The sequence below is a fragment of the Perkinsus marinus genome (assembly GCF_000006405.1).
Source record: "Perkinsus marinus ATCC 50983 genomic scaffold scf_1104296970858, whole genome shotgun sequence".
NCBI lineage: Eukaryota > Perkinsozoa > Perkinsida > Perkinsidae > Perkinsus > Perkinsus marinus.
The window spans coordinates 339,929-364,510 of record NW_003202288.1 but is presented as its reverse complement, the minus strand read 5'-3'; the positions used below and the strand labels follow the sequence as shown (position 1 = coordinate 364,510).

Here is a 24,582-nt window from a genome sequence, read left to right as displayed (position 1 = left end):
CGAAGAAAAGGTTAATGATGCAAAGCATTCAATACAAATTGTATTATACGATCTAGGTCTTTCATTGCAGAACGAATCTGAGCTAAGAAAGCCATAGTAGAGTGGTTTCGGTCGCAGGACTGGCAGCGGTCGCGGGGATCTCTAGCGCGCGCCTACTTTCGAGCAGGAATATTTCCCAAGTAGGCGCGCTCAGGGTTATCCTTAACCTGTAATAAGATGTCAGCACGTTCTCATTCGGTTTGATAAAAATTATGTTGTGTTACAGTCACGGCTTCGGTGTGACTATGCAGCCACGGTGGTCTACCGTTTGTGGCGTGATGGTTTCCCCAAGCTCGGGAGGGTGTGAACAATATATGATAAATTTCTTGCAAGTCGTGGAGGAGATGGGTGCCATGTATGATTTGTGTTCCCACATGGTGTTGTGGAATGCTATCGGTTGTAATATTACTGCTACATGTATCATAGTATGATGGTTATGATCAAATCACTGTTTCACGATGAGTGTGCTGCGTTATAGTCCTGACACTCTTCCTGATGGGACTATTCAGGGCCTCTGAATAGTCCCGGCCATAATCCTGAATCCGGGGTTTTGCTCTGGCAGTGGCAGATGCAGGTTCGAATCCCACGGATGTCATTTTCAGCGCATTCACTCGGTGTTCTTGTGTTATTAGCTGAACTAATTTAGTTCTTATTATAGGTATCGACGCTTTTTAGATAAGACACCGTACTGTTGCACGACACGGTGTCACCTACACTTGAAGTGAATCTGCGTAGACTCTGATATTGCACACTTGTGAATTCCGAGTGGTATTCGTACTGATTTATTTTATAGAAGTTACTTTTAAGAAGTATTCGGGTGGCCATAGTAAAAAAGTGAGATGCTTCGTAGGTATGCGGTCGGTTACCGCTGGTCACTATGCGTTTGAAAGGTGTAGATCACTGTTTATAGAAGCTCACGTTCACCCGGTAAAGACTCGGTGACCAGCAAGAACATGCTTCCTATGAAACAGGGCCTATCTCAGTGTTGGCCAAGCAGATGCTCGTTCTAGGTCCATTTTTACCCACTATCAGGGTTGTTGTTGTTGCTAGTGGACCATCAACAGGTTCAATATCTATCCGCCCGTAGTGAGATGAGCCTCTTGTAGTTCTACCCTTTCGGAGTCGTGTAAGCTGCCACTACCAGCTCGGCAGATCTAGGCCTCACTCGATCATCAATAGGTATACACTCGATGGATATTGCGTAGTATGGGCATCTGGGAGAAGCCGACCGGCTCTCCTAAGCCGCTACGTACTCCAGGTCTCATACTAGGGGTTCCCGTAAAAAGGGATCTAATCTTTTTTAGTTCCACAAGGCAACTTGTTGCTCGCTGTTTCTTATAGAGAATTTTGCACCGGGCTTCAGCCAGATTCATTGCTATAGATGTGTGAAGCATAACCCCTCTATGAGCGACACTGATTCAGCATCGTTTTTACTGGAGCTTGCCAGCTCATGGGCCGATCTCCGTCCCCTCCAACCTGGACAAGCTCGAGTACCTCCACCAGCAGTTGGAGGTGGATCTGCCGTCTGCACGGCTCTGACGGCGGCCTCCTGCACAGGTTAGTCTCGTGCGTGGAGTCCGCTTTTCGTAACTGCAATCATAAGGTGGGCTGTGTTGTTGGCCGAGACGATTCCTTTTGGGGTAGAGGCTGAGGAAGGCGTCACCCTGGACGATGAACAGCGAGAGACGATGGAGTACTCGTCGGATCGAATCTTCGATAGTTAAGATTCTCTCAGGTTTACGCATTCGCATTTCCTTCAACTGCTCTACGGCCCGAGTGGCGAGCGTCACAGCAATCTCCCTTATCGTCTGATTATGATAGATACGAATGGCAGAGTTGACTGGCTCGCCATGACCTCGGCAAAGGAGGCTATCCTGAGTACAGAATGGCCTGTAATGTAAGCTCTTCAGAAGGCCGTCGTGGTAAGCCGAATGCTTCTTCCTTAGACCAACATCAACTCTGATGGACTCCTCGTGCTATCCATTGTTGGTCTTGGCGCGTCACTCCTCATTCCCTCGTCCCTACTGTGTTTTCTCCCTCGCCCCCGATGTCACCGCGAGTACACTTCTCGTCCAGGAAGGTGCGTGGAGCGCCGGATCACACGATGATGTCATCCCGTTGACTCGATTGTATCAGCAGAAGTATCATCTACGAGCGGATCCCTCCCAGAGGGTCCTTATCGCCTCAGCCCGGCCCGCACCTTTAAGACCCGGCAAGTGCAAGACTCCAGCGCCCAAGTCTGCTGTCTATTTGTTACCACAATATGTTCAACTTCATCCACTCGAGGAGGAGGGCCCTCAGATGAAGCATGAGCTCCAGCACGCTGTACCATGGGGTTTAGTACACCTTGCACGAGGACTAGCGATTGGTCATGTTTGTGACGCATGCGGTGCTCCTGGCGCTGATCGAATGATGGCTGAAGCTCTCACAGCATATGATGGTATCAATACTCGGCTGGCTTGGCTCGGTGATGCCTTCTGGAGAGTTCTCGTTACCGACCGATTGTATTGGTCGAATGAGTATCAAGCGGAGGCATTCGTGGAGCTGTGCGATCGTCATCCCTTCCTCACCAATGCTACCCTTTTCGAGCCCTTGGCACTGGTCGCGCCAAGGAACGCTCAAGCTGTTCGGAATAAGCGCTATGCTGACGTATTCGAGGCTATCATTGGTGCCGTGGGTATTCACTACTACAGGAGAACCCGCGCAGTCGGGAAGACTCTTAGCCAGTTACACCAGGTTAAGCACTTCCTAGCGCCTGAGGTCGATGAAAACGATACTGTGAAAGGTCCTGGAACTCGCGAGTGGCTCAATCTGGAGCGTTCGCTCACTGTGTGGGAGGAAAGTTCGGAAGGATCTTCACTTGGTGATATGAACGATCGACGCAATAGCCTTTATCGAGCCTCCAGTAATTCACCACTTTAGCTGTTGTTTCAACTTCCTATGTCGAGTTAGACGTACGGCAATCTTATTATTTTCTTCTGTTACAATTTTCATGACGGACTCTGCTTCGAAAGCTACCTGTTGTTCTTCCTCTCGAGACATGGAGGATCTCCCAAACACCACAACGAACTGCCATCCCACAGCAATAGAGGAGCCCTTGCCAGAGGAGTGCCGTCAATGCCCGGCAAATTGGGTGAGAAGTTAGCGTGTTGTGTTATCGAGTGCTCTTCTCGAGGTATGCCATTATAAGGGCCCCAATGGTGATACCAGCGGCTGCGAGGACAAAAGCTGGCATGCTTTCCACTGCTGGCAGAATCATCGAACGCAGGAGCGAGAAGACGTTTGGATTGCTCTGTGAACTTCACCGTTGAAGATTATTGCTCATCATTTATCCTACTGCGTGGTATTGCGTTTTCTGCTATGACTTCCAGTAAGTCCTTCCAGAAGCTCCCGATATTCAAATATAGGCTCCTAGGTTTCTCAGTGATATCTCTAGTGCGCTTTGAAGGTACTTCGCTTGATATCTTATAATCGTCTGGTCAGCGAATTACACTGCGATGGAAATTTCCCGAGCATTCATTCACAGCACTCAAGCGGCAGTCTTATGAAGGGATCATCTACGCCGATGATATTGCAAATTCGTCACTGCTGTCCCCACTAGACACTCAAATCTATGAGTAGAACGATGAAATAAATAACATTTGATAACTTTTGGTAAGTGCAGAACATCAACAGTCTTGGAATGGGAAGATATTCTCCTCGACAGCCTCTTTCGGTGGACATAGATTCGAACTTAGTGGTGGCCTTGATGGCGACAAGATGAATACGCAGAAGACAACCAACTCTTCCCCCACGAACACGTATGCTGCCACTGCCCTGCTTTCCAGTATGAGCCGGCCGGAGTTGATGACCGTGAGGACTCTATAAGAAGGACACTCACTCTGATGGTGGCCTGACCTCTGGGTACCACAGGGAACCAAAACCGATATCAAATGTCCCTATCGAGAACGTCGTCTACGAATTGAATGGCGAATGTCACCGAGTAGAGCGGGAAAGATAGGACAACCCTCATCGCCCAGCACAGTGGACTAACAGATTAACGGCTTTGCTGAATTTGACGCACTTACGTGACGGCGTGAATATTCCCGATGAAACACCGAGAAATCATCTCAATGATGATTGAATGTCAACCTAAGGGCGCCACGAGAGTAACACGATCTAAGCCAGCAACTGTTCAGCTTCTCTCCTGTGTAAAGAATATAATCATACCACACTTTTCCCGAATCCCACCTCCCCTCCCATGCCAATTGACTAACTACTAAACACCAATAATCTCACCAGTCCAGGCATCGCCTTCTATAGACAATCCACGAAGAGTAATTTCGTGGCGAGTGACAGAATAGGCTTCCTCTTGGATTTGCTTCAGGTGTTACAGTAAAATACTACAGATAAGTTGGTGTATTATGGATAGAAAAGTGCTGCTTGCTGGAAGCGATCAATACGATCGCCTCGAACGATGGGTGCTGTATAGTAGAAAAGTTTCTTCGACCGATACTGTAGCAATAGGATGATGATCCAACACATAAGCAATTTCGTGGCGCGTGACGGTATTGATTCATCTATACTGCTGCTACTGCTGTTTACACGCATAAAACAACGATTTCACGAGGAGGGAGAGGAGGGCAGCTCGAAGCGACACACTGGGCATGAGTTGTGCTGAAAAATACCACATAGTAGCGACTTCCATACTGCTGCTATCCTCCTCACCTGCTCGAGCCATGGTCGAATGCATTGCTTATGAAAGGCATGAGGGCAACTACAGGGGACGTCTCGAGGGATGGCATCGCGTATTCGATTCAATACATCACCGCTTACATAACGACACTAACAAGACAATATCGATCATCAGGGCGCGCGCTCAGTGGACGACACGAAAACCCACCTGACATATAGCACATTCGTCTTGCTCATCTTCTCGAGTGGCCGTGACGTCTCTGAAGCGTGATAGAACTGATGGCGACGTAGCATGAGAACCTGCCAGTCAAATTACCGCGCGCCACGAAATTGCCATCGTACGCAGTCCTGGATGGTTGAAGGTCGCCATTAACACCTGCTGTAGCAGTGCCCTCTCGAACGGCGAGACACCATTGCCCTGTTGACCCGTAGCTGAGCCGTTAGAGCCCACTAAGAGCGGCATAGCATCCATCCCTATGATCATACCCTGTCCATGACCGAAGGGCCGCGTATTGCTGAAGTAGAAGGAGAATCTTCGAAGTGCGCACCACCCTACCTGCACTCACTCAAAAGATTCCCTTCCCATAGCTTGATGCTCTCTCGATGGAGGAATCCACCAAGATGCTGCACGACTTCTTCGGACGGCCTGAAAGACCATCATAATCTTGCAATCTTGCATTTCCTCAACCAGCCTTACATTCCAAGCCTCATCCGCTGGCTCCATTCGCGGCGTCTCGACGATATCAACCGCGATGGTCATGGGAGGTGGTGGAGGGTAGTCGGGCGGCGTAGGTGAACCGCTCACTGCACCCGCGGACTCGCTGACCTGAAAGGAACAACACTTAGCGGAGCGACGCAAAAATTTCTCTCTTACTGATTCGTTAATAACAAGCTCGTCACGGTCAGCCTCGGCCGTCCAGGGGGTATCCTCCTGTCCGTCCCACTTCTCTACAAAACAGCCGCGGCAAGATGAGCATCTCCAAGGGTCAGAAGGTGTCGAGGCGGTCACATGGCCGCAAGTGTGACAGTATATCCTCCCAAATGGCGTGGAGGAAGATGACGTTGACATTGAATTAGACAATTCTGAACCGCGCGGGTTCGATACCCACACCCGACGCTTTTAACACAATAAAAAACCACACTGAAAATCACACATATCACGCGGCTTTCTTCGGTCCGCCAGCAGTGTCCGCCTCCGTCCAGCATTTATGTCGGACGTAGTAACCATCAGGAGACACCTCCAATCTAGGATCTGCCGAGATGACGATAATTTACCTGCTGTCCATACCACTCCTTCGTCACCTTGCTTCCCGCATCGCTCCGTCCGCAGCACATGAACAACCTCCGCCTGGTCATCCGAGAGGTCGCGAAGCCTCTCGAATTTCATCAGCTCTTGCACCGGTATCCAGTGCGTTCCAGGATAGGCCTAGAGGGACAGCTCGACACAATTAACCTGCACGCATGCGCACGCTTACCAAACTCCTTAAGTGCTCGTCCTTATCCCAATTGGGTTTGTTTAGCCACCATTCGACTTGTCGTCTGATCGCCCCGAACTTCTTCTTCTGCCTCTTCAAAGCCGACTTGTCAGAAACCGTCGGCGGAACATAAGCCAACGACGAAATTCTAGGGCCCTTTTTGCCAGCCGGTGAAGCGACGTGCTGACCTGACTACCACGCGATCCACCCCGGTTCGATCCCCGCAACCTACCATTCTCCTGCCCCTTCTGCTCGTCGCCTTCGCCAGTGTTTTCGGATACCGGCTCGTGAACGAGGAGCCCGAACATATCTTTCTCTGGGATGACCTTCCAAAAGATATCACGCACAGCGAAGATTCCTCAAACACGTTCCAGCCAAAACTAGATGCCGTCTCACATCATGTCGCCCCTTGCTGTCCACGAGGACTGCTTTTCCCTCATCCATCGCTAACACCTTCCACACCTGAATAGGAATACTGTCAGCCCTTCATAGTGACGACCCGGGTTCAATCCCCAGCACCTCCTCATCCGTCAACTTGCTATTCCTCGTCACTGGGTCCGCCTGCAAACTGCGGAACTTGACGAACTGACCAGCTTTCAATTCTCCCACTTTCACATGCCAATCGTCGAACCTGCGGTAACCCCAGAGGGTGAGCATCAGCCTCCCCTCCTCCTCCTCTTCCAATTACCTCCAAACACCCTCCTCCTTGTCCTCCACAAGTGCCTTCCTAGCGGCCACGAATCTAACCTTGTTGTTGCCAATAGTCTCCTGTTGCTCCTTTGGGGGTTGTGCCGACTCCACCTTCCTACGTTTCGGCTCCGGTGTGGGAGGCAACTCAACTGAGCTCTCATCATCCGAGGAGGACGACGACGTGTCGCTATCCGAACTCGATGATGATGACGATGACGAAGACTCATCCTCCACCTCCATCGGTGGTGATACCGCAACTACCTCTTCCTCACCCTCATCGTCGTGACTCGAGTCCTCTCCACTTTCCTCCTCCTCTTCCTCGTCACTGCTACTGCTACTACTAGTTGCCCTACCCCTAGGCTTAGGAGTCCCCTTCCTTATCTCCCTTAGAGTTCTCTTCTTAGGTGTACTACTGCTCGAGGTATCGTCAAGGCGGATGCGCCGTTCAGCAGACTCGCCTCTTGCCAAGGACGATGGAAGGGCGTAGACCACCGAGCAGGTATCCTCAGAGGGAACCCCTTCGATGGTGATCAACTCGTCATCTCGTAAAACCTAAACCATAGAGAACTCACGACACTCCTTGACAACGCCGATGGTGATAGAAAAAATATAAAGAAATGAAAGACATTGAATATAATATTTCGAAACGGCATAAAAGTGCCAAATAGAGCGGCTGAGGGCACAATGTCCGTATATGTGCATGAAAATGCATCGTGAATGCTGTATGCGATCAATAGGAAATGTACTGGAGTTTCACCCTAGTGATATGAAAAAAAGCACGACTACTGCATCGTGTGAATATCGCGTTTTCATCGAGTTTTACGCCGCTTCACGTAAAACGGGTTGTGAAAGTCCATTGCATGACGATCTTGAAAAGCAATTAAAAAATTCATGGAGTCTGCCCTGACTGGTCCGGTTCGAAATTATCATCAACAAGAAAAAGTTACTAATCTCATTCGACTGAGTAGTACCTCACGGACGACGCTCTCGTTAGGAAGGCGAAAGCCATCGATAGAGACTGACCATTGGTGGCATTGCTCCTTCAAACTGAAGAGGTATGGCCTCGTCTGTAGATGGTGTAGTAGATCCGATACGGTGCGAACCATCGGGGGCACCTGAAACGCAAGTAACTACCTGGGGAGGACCCCAACGCGAGGAAAGATGAATATTTCCCCGCATAAAAACGAGTATATTTATAGTTTTTATTCTCATCGAGATATTCATAAAATAAAAAAATACCTCATCATAAAACAGTGATGCGGACACGACGTTTACCGCGATAGAAAAATGAAAATTTTTGAGGATTTATGCCCGACTCATCGGGCCTATTTTGAATCTTCCACGGTCAACCTAAAGATATTACCGCCATCATCATTGATTGATATCCCCCCGCATCGAAGGAACTACTCGAGAAGGTCAGCTTGAGCCGCAGAGGCCCCATTGCAGTGGACATAAACGACGGCGATGATGAAAACTTCGCATCTCCCGAGTAAATTGCACGACAAATTTTCGTGCAATTAGGTCAAATTTGAGACCGATCAGCGCAAGTCGGAACAGTGCTTCAACTCGACGTATGTAGTAGTGTTTCTGGTGCCAGAATAAGTAGTAGGTTAGTCTTTGAGCTCAACAGAGCCTGGGAGGTCCTCTACTGATTATAGTAGCTTCTATACGAGTGCGGGTAGAAGTTTACAGTAATCAACGAGTGTATTGTCACCATCACTTTATAATGTTATTACGTCAAGTTTCCTATAATGGCCAGTCGCTCTCATCCTCATATTCACCCTTCGCATGGTGGCTACTCTTCCTACATCAACATAGACCCGTTGTATCTTGGGCGACTGGTAAGAAGATTCAAAACAGGCCCAATTCGTGCCATTATGGTATTATCCGTTTCTCAGCAAATCCAAGGCTTCGACTTGAACCGCGATGACAACCAACTTCGTTACACCCCTATTACGGTCTCCCAAGAGGAGCTGGTTTACCACAAGAACATCAACTATGCAGTAAATGGTCAACTCCAATGACCTCGCCTCATCGCGCCTTTTCTCAGGAACGCGGTCTGACCTTTCCGAGGTTCATTGATCAAATGTTCGACTCTGGCTTCTACACTGAATATTTCGAAGGAATGCCCCCACCGGCGCCTTTCAAGTTGAAATTCATCGAAGATCCCAATGCTAAAATTAAAGTTTTTATCGGTGAGTTATTCCCCCTCTTCCCCTCGGACGGGTTTGCTTTCAGGGATTACGATGTACCAAGAGCCCTGTGGTGGCCTCGATGATGTTCGCCGACCTGGTCTGACTTTCATCCAACAGAACCCCGACAACGATCGTCCTGAGGCCTTCAAAGAGCAAGCCATGGAGACTGGTGGTGTCCCTGGAACGTTGGTTGGTGTCCTCGAGAATCTCCGCAAGTTCGTCGCTGAGACACAATACAAGTGGGAGGAGATATGCGTATGCCTCCTCGCTGACGGTCGGACCAGAATCAACGGCGCTTACAACAACTTGCAAGCTCTACAGCGTATGGGTATGTACCTAGACTTGGAAGAGATGTATCGTGAGGAGGGCCTGATGGACATCTGTGGTCGAATACAGCCGATCGATCGATACAATTTCGATCGAATTCCCGACAAGAACGCCTCCCGTGACCATCCTCGGTTCACAGTTGACAACGGCCAGGCTGTTTACGTGCACTTGTTTGAGAACGTCATTCACTATGAGAACTATCCACCTCTGCAGATGATGTTTGCATTGAAAGAATTCAATGCTGGCAAACTTGATACGCATCTGTGGTTCTTCGAAGGCTTTGCTCATCACTTCTACAGGACGATGAATGAAAGGGTTAAAGATACACAACATGAAGAACTCTATTGTGTCTGTCTCGATGCTGGTGAGTATCTTAGGTTCAACCTCGAAAGATTCAAAATAGGTCCGAAACGTGACCGTTCTTTCAGGTACTCGGCCCTATCCCAATGCTATTCTCAAATTAATCGATGCTATGGACGCCAGCGATGATGTCGCTGGTTGTTGTGGTGAAATAACTGTTGATAGGAATCTGCATCCGGTCAACATTCTCTACAACTGGTGGTTTATAATCATCCTTTCCCTCGCCTTCCTAACTTCAATTAGGTATGTAGCCTCGCAAAACTTCGAGTATAAAGTCGGCAACTGCTTCGACAAGGCTTGTGAGTCTTCGTTTGGGTTCATCAGTGTAAGTCGTCATTGATTTTGCGCTCATTTTACGGTTTTTCCATCAGGTTTTACCCGGTGCCTTCTCAGCGTATCGGTGGTCAGCCCTCTCCCCTCCCGAGCTCGGTCCGACTTCTGCAAAACGTCCCATCGTACCCTATTTCAAGAGCGTCACCCATGGAGGTGTCGTCAACCCCTTCCTAGGAAATATGTACGTTAACTCCCCTGCTGAAAATCGATTCCATCACGTGAAGGTACCTGGCCGAAGACCGCATTCTCGCCCTCGAGCTCGTCTGCAGTAGAACTGCCGCTAACGTGTTGCGATATGTGAAAAGCTCTGTTGCTGTTACGGACGTAGATGAGGGACTTCGAGGAGGAGGAGATTCCAATTTTTTCAGGTGCCCGATACGTGTGCTGCATTGATTAAGCAACGCCGAAGGTGGCTCAACGGCTCCTTCTTTGCGCAGCTTTTCTCTCTGTGGCAAGGGCTATTCCAGTTTAGGATTTTCACCACCCGTCACAACATTCTGCGTAAATTCGCATTGATGATTGAACTAATGTAGCCGCTCGCTGGTAAAGTCGTTCATCCACCCTCTTCTTTTCAGATACTACATTTTCAACACCGTTATGACGTGGTTCCTGGTGGGGGTCTTCTACCTCACCTTCCTAATACTCTGGGACGACTTCCTCGTCAACGATGGTGATCATCGTTTCGAGGGCGCTGATATCGTGTTCGTTGTCATTAAGTTTATGTAATCTCCTCAGCTCTAACTCGTCTATCTCGTGGATAGATACCTCCTACTCATGTTCTGCATATTCCTCCTGGCCATGGGGACAGCTCCCGATGCTCCTCGTCGCTCCCTCAGAGTTCTGTAGGGTTGTAATTCACTACTACTCTGTTGATCGATCTCCCAGATACGTATTAATTTCGCTAATTTTTGGTATTTTCATGATGGCTACATTTGCTCTTGCGGTCTACAATGTTGTTGATTCGGACGACATAGTTTTATCATCCATCGGTATCGCAGCTGTGGCCAGCTACGTCCTCGTTGCCTTCCTACACTGCGAGGTGAGGAATCGGAGTCCCCTTCCATAAGTCTACTATGGTATCGCCTTTGTTAGGGTCACCATATTTTGCTCACATATTTCCAGTATACTTTCATGGCTCCAACTTATATTAACATATTCCAAGTCTTTGCCTTTTGTAACACACATGACCTCTCCTGGGGTGAGCCATCTTCTACAATGTTACTATTCTGTGGATCCTCCTTGGTAGGCACCAAGGGCCTCGACAGCAGTGATGGTTCCCAGAAGGACGTCCAAGCCCAACGTAACGAGTTCAGAACCTACCTGGTCCTCTTCTGGGCTCTCTGCAATCTGGCATTAGTTTTCGTAGGTTGATTACTGCCATTACTCCATCGTCATTTCTATTGCTCAGGCTGTGGCTGGCACAACCCTCGATGGAGGTGCCCAGAGGGTGTCTGCTGATACATTCCTTCTGGTGGTCCTCGGCATAGTTGTTGCCTTCAACGGCTTCAAAACTATCGGCGCCATCTGGTAGGATGATGGTTCTCTGTTGTATTCGTGATACTGTTGGATAGGTTCCTCTTTGGTCATTATATTCGTAAATGTTTCCGATGCATTTGTGGTGGCAGAGGAAAGTCTCGAGCGGTGGAGAAGACCAAGAAGAAGCAGCAGCCACCGACTCCGCCGACAGTTAGTGGCTTCAACCCAAGCCCTTCCTCAACTCTTCTGTTGTCAGGGCGCACGTCCATCGGGTTCGACCCTGCAGTTGCCCAGACAGGTATCGGTCTAATACCGCATTGGATGATCTATAAATTGAGTCTACTATGCGTTTTGATTATTATCATCTTGGTATTTGATATCCCCGACAGGGTATGACGGGTGAGAGATGTTTCCAGTTGGTGATATTTAATAGCCGAGTTGGTAGTGAAATGCCGATAGGAATATTAATCATCACAAATACTCGTAAATTTGGTGGTACTACTTATGATCACCGTTTGGTTGAGAGGAAAATGAGAAAATGTGGTGACACAAGATGTGACACTTCATATACACAAACGGCGGAAAGTCTCTTGTAACTTGAACAACTCTTCTGTACGTCTGCGATGATATTTAGCAACACTTCATCATACGGAGTATCATGTTGTAATTAAGCCCCCGACGATCATGAAAGGGTATTGGCCTCTCGGCGAATCGGTCGTAATGGGGTCAGAAAAGTTAAACCAGAGATGGTTTTAGAGAGTTGGAAATTCGTCCTTTATAGTGTACGCTGGGGTATATGAGATATTCGTTCTGGCTGATGGGTACGTGACTATCACGAGAAGAGGTTCAACCAAGTCGTAAATAGCAGCGGCTCTTTCAACCGGGGTGGACGGTTTCAAGATCCTCCCGCATTGGGTTGGGCGGCCCAACCCAATGCGGGAGGATCTTGAAAGGCCCAACTTGGGCCTGAGCCGATGGCTAAGTTTGAAATTAAAAAGGTGTGCCCCTCCTCGGCCAGTAGTGACCTCCCACTAATGAAACAAAAACGTACGGCCGCGACAATCAATAACAACACTATCATGCAGCATTCGATGATGCCCACTGTATGGTAGTGATGACCTCATCTGTGATATCCGATGGCGTGTGGCTTTGGATGTACCTTCAAGAAGCTTCTCGGCAAACGACCAGCCATTCCTCCTCCTCCCCACCTTCCAGCGATCTCCTGTCCACAGGGCAGCTTCCATACCCCATCCCCTATGGGCTGACCGAACCTTACAGAGTCGACCCGTATAGATGTGGATGCTGCGGTAACCCACTTAGGATCAAATTTCCCTTCATAGACCGGACTGTTGTGATCGGGTGATAGCCTCCACTCCCCTTCAACGAGTCTATCGTCTTCCCACCTTCCACTCACCGATGCCTACTTACCCACCATCACAATCATCATCACCACCACCAAGGCCAACCCCACCTGTCCTTTCCGGTAGACGTAGGTGCCAAGACCATGTCGAAGCCCTTCCTTCCACTCGCCACTATAAACATCACCGCTCGCCGAGTACATCATCGTCCCCTTGCCATCATACAAGCCTTTCGCGAAAGACCTACAAGACGATCCACCCGAAGCCTCCACAAGGCGCATCTCACCCGTGGTAGTAACCGCCGCCGGCGTCCCCCATCGTATACCTCCCCACACCATGCCGTTTCCCCTCCTTGTAACTGCGCTTTTATCCTAGCAGGAGCTGGTCCAAGCCTCTCACCTCCCCTCGTAAACGTCGCCATTTCCATGAGTGTAAACACCATCACCAGCCTTCTTGCCGTCATCGAAATAGCCTTCATAAACATCACCGTTAGAATACTTTGCTGTCGCCTGCATATAACAATAAACGTCGTGGAGGTACACTGACGTGGAGCTGACCTTGCCAGTGTAGCCGATCGCACTCTCTCTATTCTCCCCTTCCTCAGTGATAAGCGCGTACGGCGACGAGGCGGCAGCTCCTTCTTCACCCATTATAGCAACGAAATGGGCGTCCGCAGACCCACAAACATACATTGACAACACGAGTCAAGTTATGGTACGGTTCCTGTTACTGCGACTACAACCTTATCATCATCAGTAGATATATAAAGACTTCGAAATTACGATCATTATGATGATGATGATACTTCAATTCGCCGACATCATTCTTGGACGTTTTATTAAGACGAATATAAAAGGTTCTACGCAGGACTGTTGAAGCAGTGGTGGCTGTAGCGGCTTGCTGCCACTATCGCTACTGCCGCTTCTACTACTAGTCCTTAAACAACTATTAACTTCATACGACATCGATACTTCAGCGAGTAGGAGGAGGAGGGCGACATACCATTGATGTTCCTAATGGGTGTAATAAGAGGGTGGCGACGGCCTTTGATGTAGCATCCGAGTAGCCGCAACATACTGCTGGATAAGGAAGAAGGCGTGGGTGTTCTGGAGAGGCGTGCCGGTCAACCAGGCGAGGACGCCACCACGTGTCGATGATGATAACGGCGATGATGATGTTGGCAGGTCAAAGGCGCTCCTCCCATTCGGCGAATCGTTGGGGTGGAGAGAAATACTGAGACGAAGAGTAAAGTGTGAGGAGGAGGAGGAGGAGGAGCAGCGAGGGAAGGAGACGACCTACTCCGGGACGAAGCCGCCCACGGTTATTCGGCATCCGGTTTGCGATAGTATCCCACCAGCTTCGGCCAGGAGTAGCTGAGCTTGGGGTAGAGAGGGAAGGACGATCTAAACAAAAGGCACAAATACCGTGTGCAGGATTCGAACCCGGGTCGCTCGGTAGGAAAGCTGTCGGCCTTACCGTCATAGTGACATAGGTGTTGATAAGCTGCGGCATTGACTGAGCTTCTCGTACACTCCTCTCGAAAGCACCTAACAACAAAATTAAACGTAGGACTCCAACGTGGTAGTTGTGCACTCACTCAGCCTCTCGGTGACAGCATTCGAAGTATCACCATCACCACCACGACGAGGGTTGATGGAGGGGGAACGAGGGGAGCCGACCGAAGGACTACTACCAGACGATGAATCACCTGATACTAAAAGATGCCCTATCGAGACAGTAATAATAACTAGTACGGTCGTCATCCGGTATACCAGCGATATCCAAGGCTTTACGGTCCATTATCTGCACTACTCTAAGGATAGCATCTGATCAAATACACAAGTCTATCAACCTTCAATAGGTCGCGGGTTCAATTCCTGGCGAGGGCATTTTTATCGAAGTCGATCAATACTAATCAGCCGTGAGTCATCGCGATCGACTCACCAGCCTTCTGCTTAGCATTGCCCGAAATTTCGATCAGACGATGAGAGCTCAGAGTTCTTCGAATGGCCGACTCCGTCAGCGTATCTCCAGTGGAAAGAGGGGAGTCCGATGGTCTAATCCTGACAAGCCATACGTACAAACTCTGCACAGGTTCCAATCCCAGTAACGCTACTTCTGAATGGCAGCTCCTGTAGCCCTAGTGAGCCTGCGCATCCTCTCTCCACCTCGGCCCATCACCGCCCCAAAGAGCTCCGGGGGGATGAGTAATTTCATCTTAGACCCGCCCGTATGACGCAGGAAGAAGTTCGGCTCGGGCGCGTTCACAGCGGCGACAGAAGTCTGACGACCCATCGCCGTCAACGGTGGATACCTAACATGAAACCTAGTCAGATGAAAGGATACGACCAACTGGAACCGCTCGGCACCAACATGTTAACCAAAGACCTACCTTTCGAGATCGGCAAGTAGATCCAGCAGGGCATGGGCTTTCCGTAGAGAGGCCGAACGAGAGAAAGGTGCCGCTAACCCGACTGATACCACCTAGAAGATACCGGCATGAAATAAGCGCGCGCCCTGGTGATCGATTAGAGTTGATTATTATACTACCCTCCACTCTGGAGTAACCATATCGACGTTGATGGATACGTCAGGGGTGTACTTATCACGGAGACGATTAATTTTTCGACCTGTGGGAGGCTCCCAGCGAGGGGGAGTCGAACAAGCGGCCGCAGACGCGGCTTACCAGACTTGCCGAGGATCCAACCAGCCTCTTGAGGATCAACTAGGAATCTTGTTGGCTCCATAACGGCCAGGGATGACAAGCCAATGCCACGACTTGAAGCAGGAGCTAATAGATCAACAGGACAAGCTGCTCGTCTGCACTACAAACGACCCAGGTTCTATCCCCGGGACCGACTTACAGTTCGCGGCAAGGTCATTATCTTCCATCCTTCCAGGGTTGGTCAGAGGATCCCATCCACTCGGGAAGGACACCCCCGCCCTTCCTCTATCTTGCAAATCTTGCAATTTCTCAACGACCGCTATCACTGCTCGGGCCAGGTTCGGCCAGCATCCTGTAATGCGGCATCTAAAATATTAATTATTTCATACCATCCGTTCGCCACTTCGCCAACTGACCTTCTGAAGTTGGGAATGCCAATAACAGGCTCGGTGACGAACTGAATGATACAACCCGTATCGCTCTGTAGACTCCTCACAGTCTGGCCCTCGTGACCGATCATACCGGGCAGAGTACTCCCTGAGATGCACAAGTCCGGTCAAAACTCGAGTCATAGTGAAAATGCTCATCACCTGGAATTAGCAGACAAATGCAGCAGGAGTCCGAAGATACCTGACGGAAGACTCATCAAAGGTCAGTGAGGGGGAAGATGCCACCTTGGGGTCCACTCGAAAGACCTCACTCTCCACACGTTGGGAGTCGAAATCATCGTCAGGAAGGCACAGACGGCGACAGACTCCCGCCAACAACCTAGCAATACATATCATACAATCTATCAACCTATCAACTCACATATTCAAGTTTCTCTGTTTTGTATCAGCATTGATGTTGTTATCCTCTGCCACAGTCGGCCTGACAGCCACTATCCTCTCCTTCTGAGCGTGGAGGGCCGTAGGAGTCTCGCTCTCATGGACAACTAAGCTTGCTCCAGGCCAGGCTTGTCGTATCTACACACCAACATTAGCAACAACCACCACACCAACACATTCGAACACCTCCCACCTGTTTTATTATCCTTCCCTGTTTGCCGATCAGCCTACGTACGTTGTCCACCGGCAGTAGGAACAGCACGGGGATGTGCCCACTAGAGGTGGCCGGCAATGCTGGTGACGAGATCGATGAGGTTTCTGAGGCATGCTTCTTATCATCCGATAACAGACAGGTGGTTACCATCCACAGACGAACTCTGACCACCTCCTTCAAAGTGGTGCTTCCGTTGATGTTGATGATGTTCATTATTCTTCTCGGTAGCATATTCGGTATTAGTAGTGGCAGCTAGAGTAGCAGTAGGAGGGAAGGTAGTGAGAGCAGTCGAGGGGATGGCAGTAGTAGACGACATACGAGGAGGAAGAGGTTGTAGATCGATGGAATACGATAACTCTACGACGGGAAAAGACGACGATGGACCAGACGGAACACCAACCAATAGATTAACCAGGAAACGACTAGAAATATATATTACGACATGCCTGAGCCGAATCGATCAGTCCTAGTTGGAGCCACTCTGCGCAGCGACGTATATCCCCCTCCACCAATGAAGAAGAGGTCGTGGCTCAGCAGTTGGCCTCATCCGGCTCGTACACACTTGATGTAGCGAAGTAGTCAAACCACATTTCTAACGAGAAAGGCAATATAGTGTTATATACGGAGTAGTAGAGGAGCCTTCAATGCCGTCCAATTCCGTCCTCCCATCGCCCTCCAGCCGAGACAGGACTTCAACCCTAGACCTCCTCTTGACATTACCAACAACCGCCTGCCTCACCTGCCCACTACGACAACCCCTCATCCCGATCATCGTCCAACCACCCGCCTCTCCCTGTGTCAACAACTGTCGAAGCATGACGAACACCAAAAGGAAAGAAAAAAACTTCGCTCCGCTAGATGCTCTCCAAACACAAAACCATCCCCCGTGATATATGACAACCTCACTTGCTAACGTCATGGCCATCATCCGCACATACCTCACATAGAAACTTTACAGCTTCGCCATCATCATCACCAACAACCTACTAACTGCCTACTCCCAAATAGTAGCCACCACAATCACCTCATGGTAGTGCTGTCCATCCACAGCGAAGGACACCTCCAACGCTACCACCGTCCCGACAACAGTCTCAACACCCAACTGTGACGTAGTGACAATGGGCGTTGTGAAAGCAAGCACTGGGATGCTCTCCTCTCCATAGAAGAGGACTTCCGCCCTCACCTTGAAAAAATAACAAGTACGTGATTCATCCCTTCAGCCGTCTACTTCCAAATCGATCGGTTGCCTTTCTTCATCATCCCCTCCCTCACTTCTAACCTCAGTCGCGTATCTTAACGCACAGCGAAGAAAAATTATAACCACTAAATTCCATACCACTCCACCGCCCAATCCTGTATCGACTCCAGTGCGCACCACGAAGAATATCTTACCTCAACCTCACCCTCGCATCCTCATACTCCAAATCTACCGGTAAGTCCCCTGCCATCAGCTTTATACACATCCGCGTCCCCGCCGGCTTCACAGTGGTGACGTCAATGGTAGTATCCTCTAAAAAAGGGCGGAGCGAAGCTGTCAATCACAACTTGACCACCATTATCTGTCCACGCCTCGACAGGCTCATGCAACCCTGGTAGAGCGGTGAAGGGCGCCGAATCTGAAAAATTCTTAGCGGAGCGAAGCGCCGAAACTACACCTGACCGCCCCTGCCATTTGTTCTCGGTAGGAGGTATCTAAAAGTCACTGCGCCACGAAATTGTCCCCACATGCCTTACACTAACTGACGCCCCTCGCTGGAGTACTCAGCGCCGTCATTTAGTGACACTTCGATTGGGATCTTCATGCATCTCTGCTGTAACACATATGCCAGATTATCATTTGCACGCATGCACAAGGAACTCTCACCCCCTCCCATTCCGATATCATATCCTCCAACTTCGGCATTGTAAAAACGATGTGGACGGAGCCGTCCTCGCCAGCCTGCTCGTCGTAACGAAAAGTTGGTATGCACGCATGCGCATGATATCGGCGGAGCGACGCACTCACCTTCGCCATCACCTCCGTTATTTCCCTCATTGCGGGTCTCCGTCCCGAGGAATTGGCCTTCCCAGGCAGGACAACCTGCCATAATTTCGTGGCGCGTGACAAATTGTGTGATGGAGCCCGACTCCAACTCGCGGCTTCTTCGTCACCACCGGCATCCGGCCACCCAAGACAATTTTCATTTCCGTCGTGACCGTCGCCTCGCACACAGCAGGGACGATGCGATCGATCGCAAACGAAAATACCTAAATCACTAATAAAAACACCTTCGCTCCGCTCCGACCTGCCTTGAAGGGTGAAGGCGGACCCAACAGCGTCTGTCCCCCATCGAAACTGACTTGCACCGAGACGGTAGCAGTAGAGTCGGTGATGATGTCCGAGTCGAAAGACGGGGAAATGCACGATACGCCCTGAAAGTACAGCGGAGCGAAGCTCAAGGAGAAAGCCATGGTACATTTATAGATCTCCAACCTGCTACTCGAATGTTCACGTTCTCCCTCGGCTTAGCATCAGCTAGCATCGCCGAGTCAGCGTACCTATCCAGAGGTCCCCGGATCGATCCCCGGCTAGGGCGCTGAACTCACACGTTATCAAAATCAGTATCCCACGACTGGCAGGAGCGGCCTATCGTGAAGACTACCACCAACGACTCGTCCTGAGAGAGACAAGAGGAATACGTCACTCGGGGGGAGTCGTCTCGTCACCGAAGGATGGAAGGATCCGCGAGAGGTCAAGTGCGGCGACAAGACGAACGACTCACCGGGAGATCATCAGGAAGAACAGCTTGGCTGCTTCGCACAGCTTCCTGGTGGTCGATAGTCAGGTCGGGAGCTCCTGGGAGGTAAATCGTCAACGGAGCACCGCCATCCATTGAGGCACAGTTGGGCACCACCTGGTAGGAATCTTTAGGTCGAGCGCGAAAGATACAGAATAGGCCCAAAGCGAGCACGTAGGAAATACTCACGACAAGTTGCCTGCTGGGGAACTTGAAAATCGCTAATTTCGGCGAGTTCTCATCCAAAGTTGTCCACGACAGCCCTTCGTCCAATGATAACTGAACAAATGTCTCAACACAGAAAAAATGTAAGAAAATGTCCCCTCCCTGGAATCGAACCCACCTGCACGCCCACGAAGACAGCGGTCCTTGACGATTCCACCAGCGGCATCAGTGGAGAGAGAGACAAGTCAGGAAAGCGAAAAGATATGCGCCCACTCGAGTTGTCCTGAATAACACTAAGCATGATCTCAGCAATTTCCTCACTTCTATCGCGGCGTCTATGGTGATGTCTAAAAATGGGCTCTCGTGGGTTACACGAATACGAGGCCGCCGCTGATTCACATCAACGACTGAGGTGTTCCGAGGGAAAGACAGGCCTGAATGCAACCGGACCTATTCCGTATCTTTCATGCAGGGACCTAAGATACGCCAACCTGTAACGTGGAGGGTCACTTTAGTACCACCGGCGACGCTGACAATATTCGGCGTCAACGATGCTATACGAGTTCGAGCGAATAGGAATACCATCTGATGATTTGGAGGAAAGATGGTATGACATTTCCAACGTTCAGCAGCAGCAGCAGTTGCTCACTTTATCAGAGGTCACCATGCTCGCAATACTATCAACAGGCGCGGGCAATGTGTACTCAGACGGGGATGCCGAGCGCATATTCTAAAACTCATACCGGACCATCGCCACTTCATTAGAAGCTCACTAGTGGCCCTGTGAACTCCATTGTCGAATTAGAAACATCTCCAAAGACATACGAGCCTGCACGCATACACACACTCAATCTAAAGCCCTTGGATTCGATGATGATGATGATGATGTCCATTTCATTTCCCATCTCGTTTACTATTATCCCACTTACGTTCCTCTCGAGTAACAAACTTCTTCGAGAAAAGTCCATCACTGACTCGTGCTGGAGGGTTGCCCACTAGCAGCGCACGCGGAAGATTCTAAAGATACTCTATCCAGGGCACCGAGGTATAGATGGCCAGCGTAACGTTTTTTAGGGTTCACGTTAGACCGTGCGTAACGTAAGCAGTTTACGGTTGCGGAAAGGCCTTAAGACTTTACGGTTGATGCTGAACTGCTTTTTCAGAATTGTGGCGGAAAGATTCGCTGTAATGCACTCCACGGTAGCTACAATAGTTGTTAAACTCATTTCCTGTGGCTCGGGTTCAACCGATCCGTAACATTTGGTTTCGCATTTGCCAATCGTCTCCTTTGCAAATTCCATCCGTCTTACTCCCAAGCTAGCCCGGAACTGCCAAGCCGGCCTCGTCTACGGATGCGCATTCACATGAAATAGATTTAGGCGACTTGAATAATAATCAATCCTCTCCGTAAGGCCCGTTACAGCGCCGTAATTTTACGGTACGGGGTTTGAATCGTAACCGTAAAAGTGAGCAGCCGTAACGGTCCGTAGCGTAACTCTGCCCATCTATACACCCAGGACAACTCCAGCTACCTTGATTCCAGCATAGAACATGCCCTTGGCTCCTCGAGAGGCTATCGTCGCAACGCCGACCCCCCAGAGTGCTGTGAATAGACTGCCAGCAGCAGCATGAGTGACTTCTCTGAATGATGAAGTTATGTTACCACTACCACGACCGCGTACCGAATCGACGTAATCCTCTCCAGTCTCCAACGACTACGACTGTCTCCTAGTCCGAGTTGACCGTGAGAATTTAGACCACAACTGAGCGAACAGCTGCTGGGCTATGAAGCATCATGAGAAGGAGCAGTGTGGGAAAACACACACTAACAATATGCAAATTCTTATCGGTTTCTGTACTTGTCTATCCGAATTCGTTTACAGTAAGGAAACTCCAGAGCTCAGGTGAGGATATATTTCAACATTAATACTCAGTCCGATCCACAGAGACAACCTCAGCGTTGAATGGGATTCACCTATATGCATTTCCATTTCTGTCGACCAGGACGGAGTGAGCAGAGCCAGCAGCAACACCAACAACAATACCCTTTCTGTCATCATCGTCATCACAGTCTGAACGAAAATGGTAGACCATCAACGTTTCGCTCCGCCTTACTCTCCTTGTCAGACTGATTGGGCAGAACCACAAAGAGTGGTCGGTCGCTCGATGAAAGCTTCTCGCCGATCTACAGAGGAAATCTTAGCAATCTTGCTCATCTTGCATTTCCTCAACGCACCCCTAGTTGCCCGCACGTATTGTCACCCCAAGCAACACAATGGAATTGCTCTGTTACTCCAAGGCAATGATTATCTCCGCCTGCTATCGCGACAATCTTGACGGAAAAGTAACCTTGCAAGGGATCGAACCGCGGACCTCCTCCTACCTTCAACTTCGTCAAACGATTCGAGCATCTCGGCACTGAGCTGATGGACCCCAAATTTGCCGCTTCCCCCGAGAAGCTCTTCCCCCAAGAATATCTACATAATTCAAAATTACTACTCCCCGCCAAGTCGATCGAGCAGCGTTACACGTCGCCACTGTGAGTAATAGCAAAGCAGGCGCCGCCGGCCCCACAGGCAACATGGCCAACCCTGATGTGTCGAAATGATGGTATCTGTCGCCAACTTACAATCACGAGAGCCCACATGGACGACCAATACTCACCTCTGCCCAGCTGTTCCCATCTGGGAGATTCGCCGCACCTCCAACTCCACGAGGTGCCGGGCATTCGGACTGTGCAGTAGCAACGCTGTAAACCTTGCCGCTCTTCCCTAAGAAGATCCCGAGTTCGATTCCCGGGGATGTCATCTAGTCCTTGATTACCCAGTGCCAATAAGCAGTCTCGACAGGCGGCTATCATTTGGAGACTATCCTCAACAGGGAAGTCCATGTCCACAGTTATGCCACTATCTACCCAAAAAATGCCAATACCAGGGATCGAACCTGCGACCTCTGCGACGACCATCTACCTCGAATCTCAGTGATTACAGTCTTACACGCAGCAGAGCCGTCAAGCGTATCTGAACAAACACCGCTTCAACGACGATCGTGGACGAACTCCACCGACCACTCGAGGCTATGAATATGGACGTCGAAGCCGCGGCAACTGACACCACTTCCCGACAGCACAAGTAGGGTAGATGAAGTAGATGGTCAGAGTCACCCCCACCGTCACCAGCAAGGATAAATGCGTCACCAGATGAGATAACGGCCATCGCAATAACTGTGTACTCTCCTGGGAGGAGCTCGATGATATCAACACGTCAGGGCAACAGAGGGATGGTCGAGGGTAAGCATGCTCACCTGCTACCATCAAGGCAATCGTAGTTTCGCCAACACCTTCAAGCATGGTAGAGATTCTATGTTGTTGTTGTTGCTACTACTCACACCATCAATCACGTTTTACCATACTTCACCACCGATGCCAGGTTCGCCTGCCGAACTGCTGCTACCCCCAGGAGATGCCCAAATCATAAACCCCCAACGCCAATCCACCAACACGCTGTTTAGAAACACCATAGCATCCATGCAGTGACCATGACGGCCATCAACTCTCCTTCTTACTACTACCCATCAAGTACAAGTCCAACGCTGTGGGTTTCATCTCCGCCAACAACTCCCTCGATGGTGCCGCCGCCGCCCTGATGCGATAACCCAACATGCCAGACTCCACACTACTACTACCACCACCACCTGAAGCCGTGATAGCGCCTCCCCTCCCCCAGGGCCTTGGTAGCATCAAGCCACAGCTCGAGCTCCTCATGAGTGAAGGCTTGAGCATGAGTCGAGGTACGGCAATTCAATCGGACTGACAGGCACCATAACCCAAATAGCTCATCGTATTCCCAACCATAACCAGCGTAGCAGTGTGGGGAGAATATATGCACATGGTCAACTTCATGTGCTGCTAACAATGTGGGAATTCTGACGATTATCCACAGTATACCCTTCAAAATCGTAGGTGGATTTTCACAATGTAGTAAGAACGCCTACGCACTAAATTCAGGAAACCAAAGATATACTCCCACACTGCCGCCTACATTACCATTAATAATCTCGTGAATGAGTCCCTCCAGTGTCGGCAAATCATAATGATATTGCAATATCCCTTCGAGCAGTTCACAACAGCTTGCGATAGCCTCCAGCATCAACGATCGCATTTGGTGTAGGAATGGACTCAGATAATCATGATTAAAACCGGCCTCAGTCTACCTACCACAGCAATAACGGAAAATACTACTACCAATTCTTGCTATCTTACGTCATCTTGCGTTTCCTCAACGCCATCATCATTAACTTGTCGGCGCAAGTACTCCACTGCTGTCAAAATAGAGCGTGTGAAAATGACTAAATTGCTAAGCATTCGAAAGGAGCCTCCGAGCATCGAGACCACAAAGGTAAGGTTGACATCTTTACAAAGGGACACGTAGCCGACCATCACCTGAATGAACCTTTTAGCGTCGGAACAAATACGTTTACTTTCTTCAGCTGAGCTCAGTATTTCCCTCACTAACTATAGAATTCGAGTAAGAGTGTCCCGGAAGCAATAAGAATTTCCTCAAAATCTACATATTGTCACCAACACAAGTAGTTGACTATGTGCATATTTCCCCCCACAGTGGGGCCTCCGACCAGACATGGACACCATTCGGAGGAGATTACCTCAGCAAAGGCGATTTCGACTCGGGACAGGCTGAGGGAGAATTCGAGGTACTTGACCATTATCAGAGGACCTAGGCCTTCCTCCAACTCGGACTGCAATAGCCGTGATACCATCGTCCAAATGTGGGCCACCTGGTATGATGGTAAATACTGTGGGAATCACCACCACACACTTCACTGCCGCATAACCGTAGCACTTCCTTATCCTTCCCGAGGTCTTCCCTAATCGATGAGCCTATGATGGAGCTGAGTCTTGAGGCCATCGAGAATAGCCTTTGGTCGGCCAAGCCTAGCATTTATCAGTTGAATGTAAAGTTGCTCCTCCTTCTCCTGCTCATTCGAGTA

The 24,582-nt window shown here is 49.7% G+C and overlaps 7 protein-coding genes across 7 annotated transcripts; 2 read left to right on the top strand and 5 right to left on the bottom strand.

The window, feature by feature from the left end:
- Positions 1-1,876: 1,876 nt before the first annotated feature.
- Pmar_PMAR024579 (hypothetical protein) lies at positions 1,877-2,961 on the top strand (the record flags this gene model as incomplete). The annotated part of the gene is made up of 2 exons (XM_002767335.1): positions 1,877-1,936; positions 1,986-2,961. Exons 1-2 carry the CDS (start codon positions 1,890-1,892, stop codon positions 2,959-2,961), a joined length of 1,023 nt encoding a protein of 340 aa, XP_002767381.1. The 5' UTR covers positions 1,877-1,889.
- Positions 2,962-4,314: 1,353 nt separating this feature from the next.
- On the bottom strand, positions 4,315-5,798 carry Pmar_PMAR024578 (RING finger protein, putative). Its single transcript, XM_002767334.1, has 7 exons — positions 5,588-5,798; positions 5,411-5,539; positions 5,280-5,359; positions 5,056-5,228; positions 4,922-5,013; positions 4,747-4,863; positions 4,315-4,695 (listed from the first exon to the last, which is right to left on the bottom strand). Exons 1-7 carry the CDS (start codon positions 5,780-5,782, stop codon positions 4,642-4,644), a joined length of 840 nt encoding a protein of 279 aa, XP_002767380.1. The 5' UTR covers positions 5,783-5,798; the 3' UTR covers positions 4,315-4,641.
- Positions 5,799-5,870: 72 nt separating this feature from the next.
- On the bottom strand, positions 5,871-8,331 carry Pmar_PMAR024577 (hypothetical protein; the record flags this gene model as incomplete). The annotated part of the gene is made up of 9 exons (XM_002767333.1): positions 5,871-5,965; positions 6,016-6,139; positions 6,189-6,376; positions 6,421-6,514; positions 6,585-6,650; positions 6,708-6,819; positions 6,877-7,430; positions 7,850-7,993; positions 8,242-8,331. The coding sequence occupies 9 exons, from the start codon at positions 8,329-8,331 to the stop codon at positions 5,871-5,873; spliced, it is 1,467 nt and encodes a 488-aa protein (XP_002767379.1).
- Positions 8,332-8,615: 284 nt separating this feature from the next.
- Positions 8,616-11,879, top strand: Pmar_PMAR024576 (chitin synthase, putative; the record flags this gene model as incomplete). The annotated part of the gene is made up of 16 exons (XM_002767332.1): positions 8,616-8,719; positions 8,777-8,881; positions 8,929-9,073; positions 9,117-9,764; positions 9,829-10,085; positions 10,132-10,274; positions 10,318-10,417; positions 10,462-10,622; positions 10,669-10,815; positions 10,855-10,935; positions 10,979-11,132; positions 11,186-11,291; positions 11,340-11,455; positions 11,502-11,620; positions 11,665-11,779; positions 11,826-11,879. Exons 1-16 carry the CDS (start codon positions 8,630-8,632, stop codon positions 11,877-11,879), a joined length of 2,541 nt encoding a protein of 846 aa, XP_002767378.1. The 5' UTR covers positions 8,616-8,629.
- A 767-nt stretch (positions 11,880-12,646) lies between these two features.
- On the bottom strand, positions 12,647-13,577 carry Pmar_PMAR024575 (conserved hypothetical protein; the record flags this gene model as incomplete). The annotated part of the gene is made up of 6 exons (XM_002767331.1): positions 12,647-12,728; positions 12,778-12,989; positions 13,041-13,170; positions 13,214-13,285; positions 13,327-13,436; positions 13,485-13,577. The coding sequence occupies 6 exons, from the start codon at positions 13,575-13,577 to the stop codon at positions 12,647-12,649; spliced, it is 699 nt and encodes a 232-aa protein (XP_002767377.1).
- A 645-nt stretch (positions 13,578-14,222) lies between these two features.
- Pmar_PMAR024574 (hypothetical protein) lies at positions 14,223-16,949 on the bottom strand (the record flags this gene model as incomplete). Its single annotated transcript, XM_002767330.1, has 16 exons — positions 14,223-14,330; positions 14,404-14,474; positions 14,525-14,635; positions 14,682-14,753; positions 14,872-14,990; positions 15,044-15,241; positions 15,320-15,411; positions 15,478-15,557; positions 15,614-15,718; positions 15,792-15,958; positions 16,009-16,129; positions 16,183-16,222; positions 16,267-16,360; positions 16,403-16,557; positions 16,613-16,737; positions 16,805-16,949. The coding sequence occupies 16 exons, from the start codon at positions 16,947-16,949 to the stop codon at positions 14,223-14,225; spliced, it is 1,803 nt and encodes a 600-aa protein (XP_002767376.1).
- A 586-nt stretch (positions 16,950-17,535) lies between these two features.
- Positions 17,536-22,924, bottom strand: Pmar_PMAR024573 (hypothetical protein; the record flags this gene model as incomplete). Its single annotated transcript, XM_002767329.1, has 22 exons — positions 17,536-17,616; positions 17,658-17,816; positions 17,862-17,925; positions 18,026-18,143; positions 18,289-18,325; positions 18,639-18,713; positions 18,761-18,880; positions 18,974-19,045; positions 19,090-19,171; positions 19,220-19,290; positions 19,396-19,527; positions 19,585-19,689; positions 19,754-19,858; positions 21,108-21,216; positions 21,551-21,647; positions 21,691-21,760; positions 21,959-22,052; positions 22,104-22,189; positions 22,240-22,346; positions 22,399-22,485; positions 22,545-22,595; positions 22,879-22,924. 22 exons carry the CDS (start codon positions 22,922-22,924, stop codon positions 17,536-17,538), a joined length of 1,968 nt encoding a protein of 655 aa, XP_002767375.1.
- Between the last annotated feature and the right edge of the window lie 1,658 nt (positions 22,925-24,582).

Bases quoted from the DNA above. Each gene is read 5' to 3' on its own strand.
- Pmar_PMAR024578 (XM_002767334.1), bottom strand. From the start codon at position 5,782: ATGTCAACGTCATCTTCCTCCACGCCATTTGGGAGGATATACTGTCAC. The intron at 5,014-5,055 runs GTACGATGGCAA...TTTGACTGGCAG, and splicing joins CTTCAACCATCCAGGACTGC to GTTCTCATGCTACGTCGCCA. The intron at 4,864-4,921 runs GTGGGTTTTCGT...TTGTCTTGTTAG, and splicing joins ACGAATGTGCTATATGTCAG to TGTCGTTATGTAAGCGGTGA.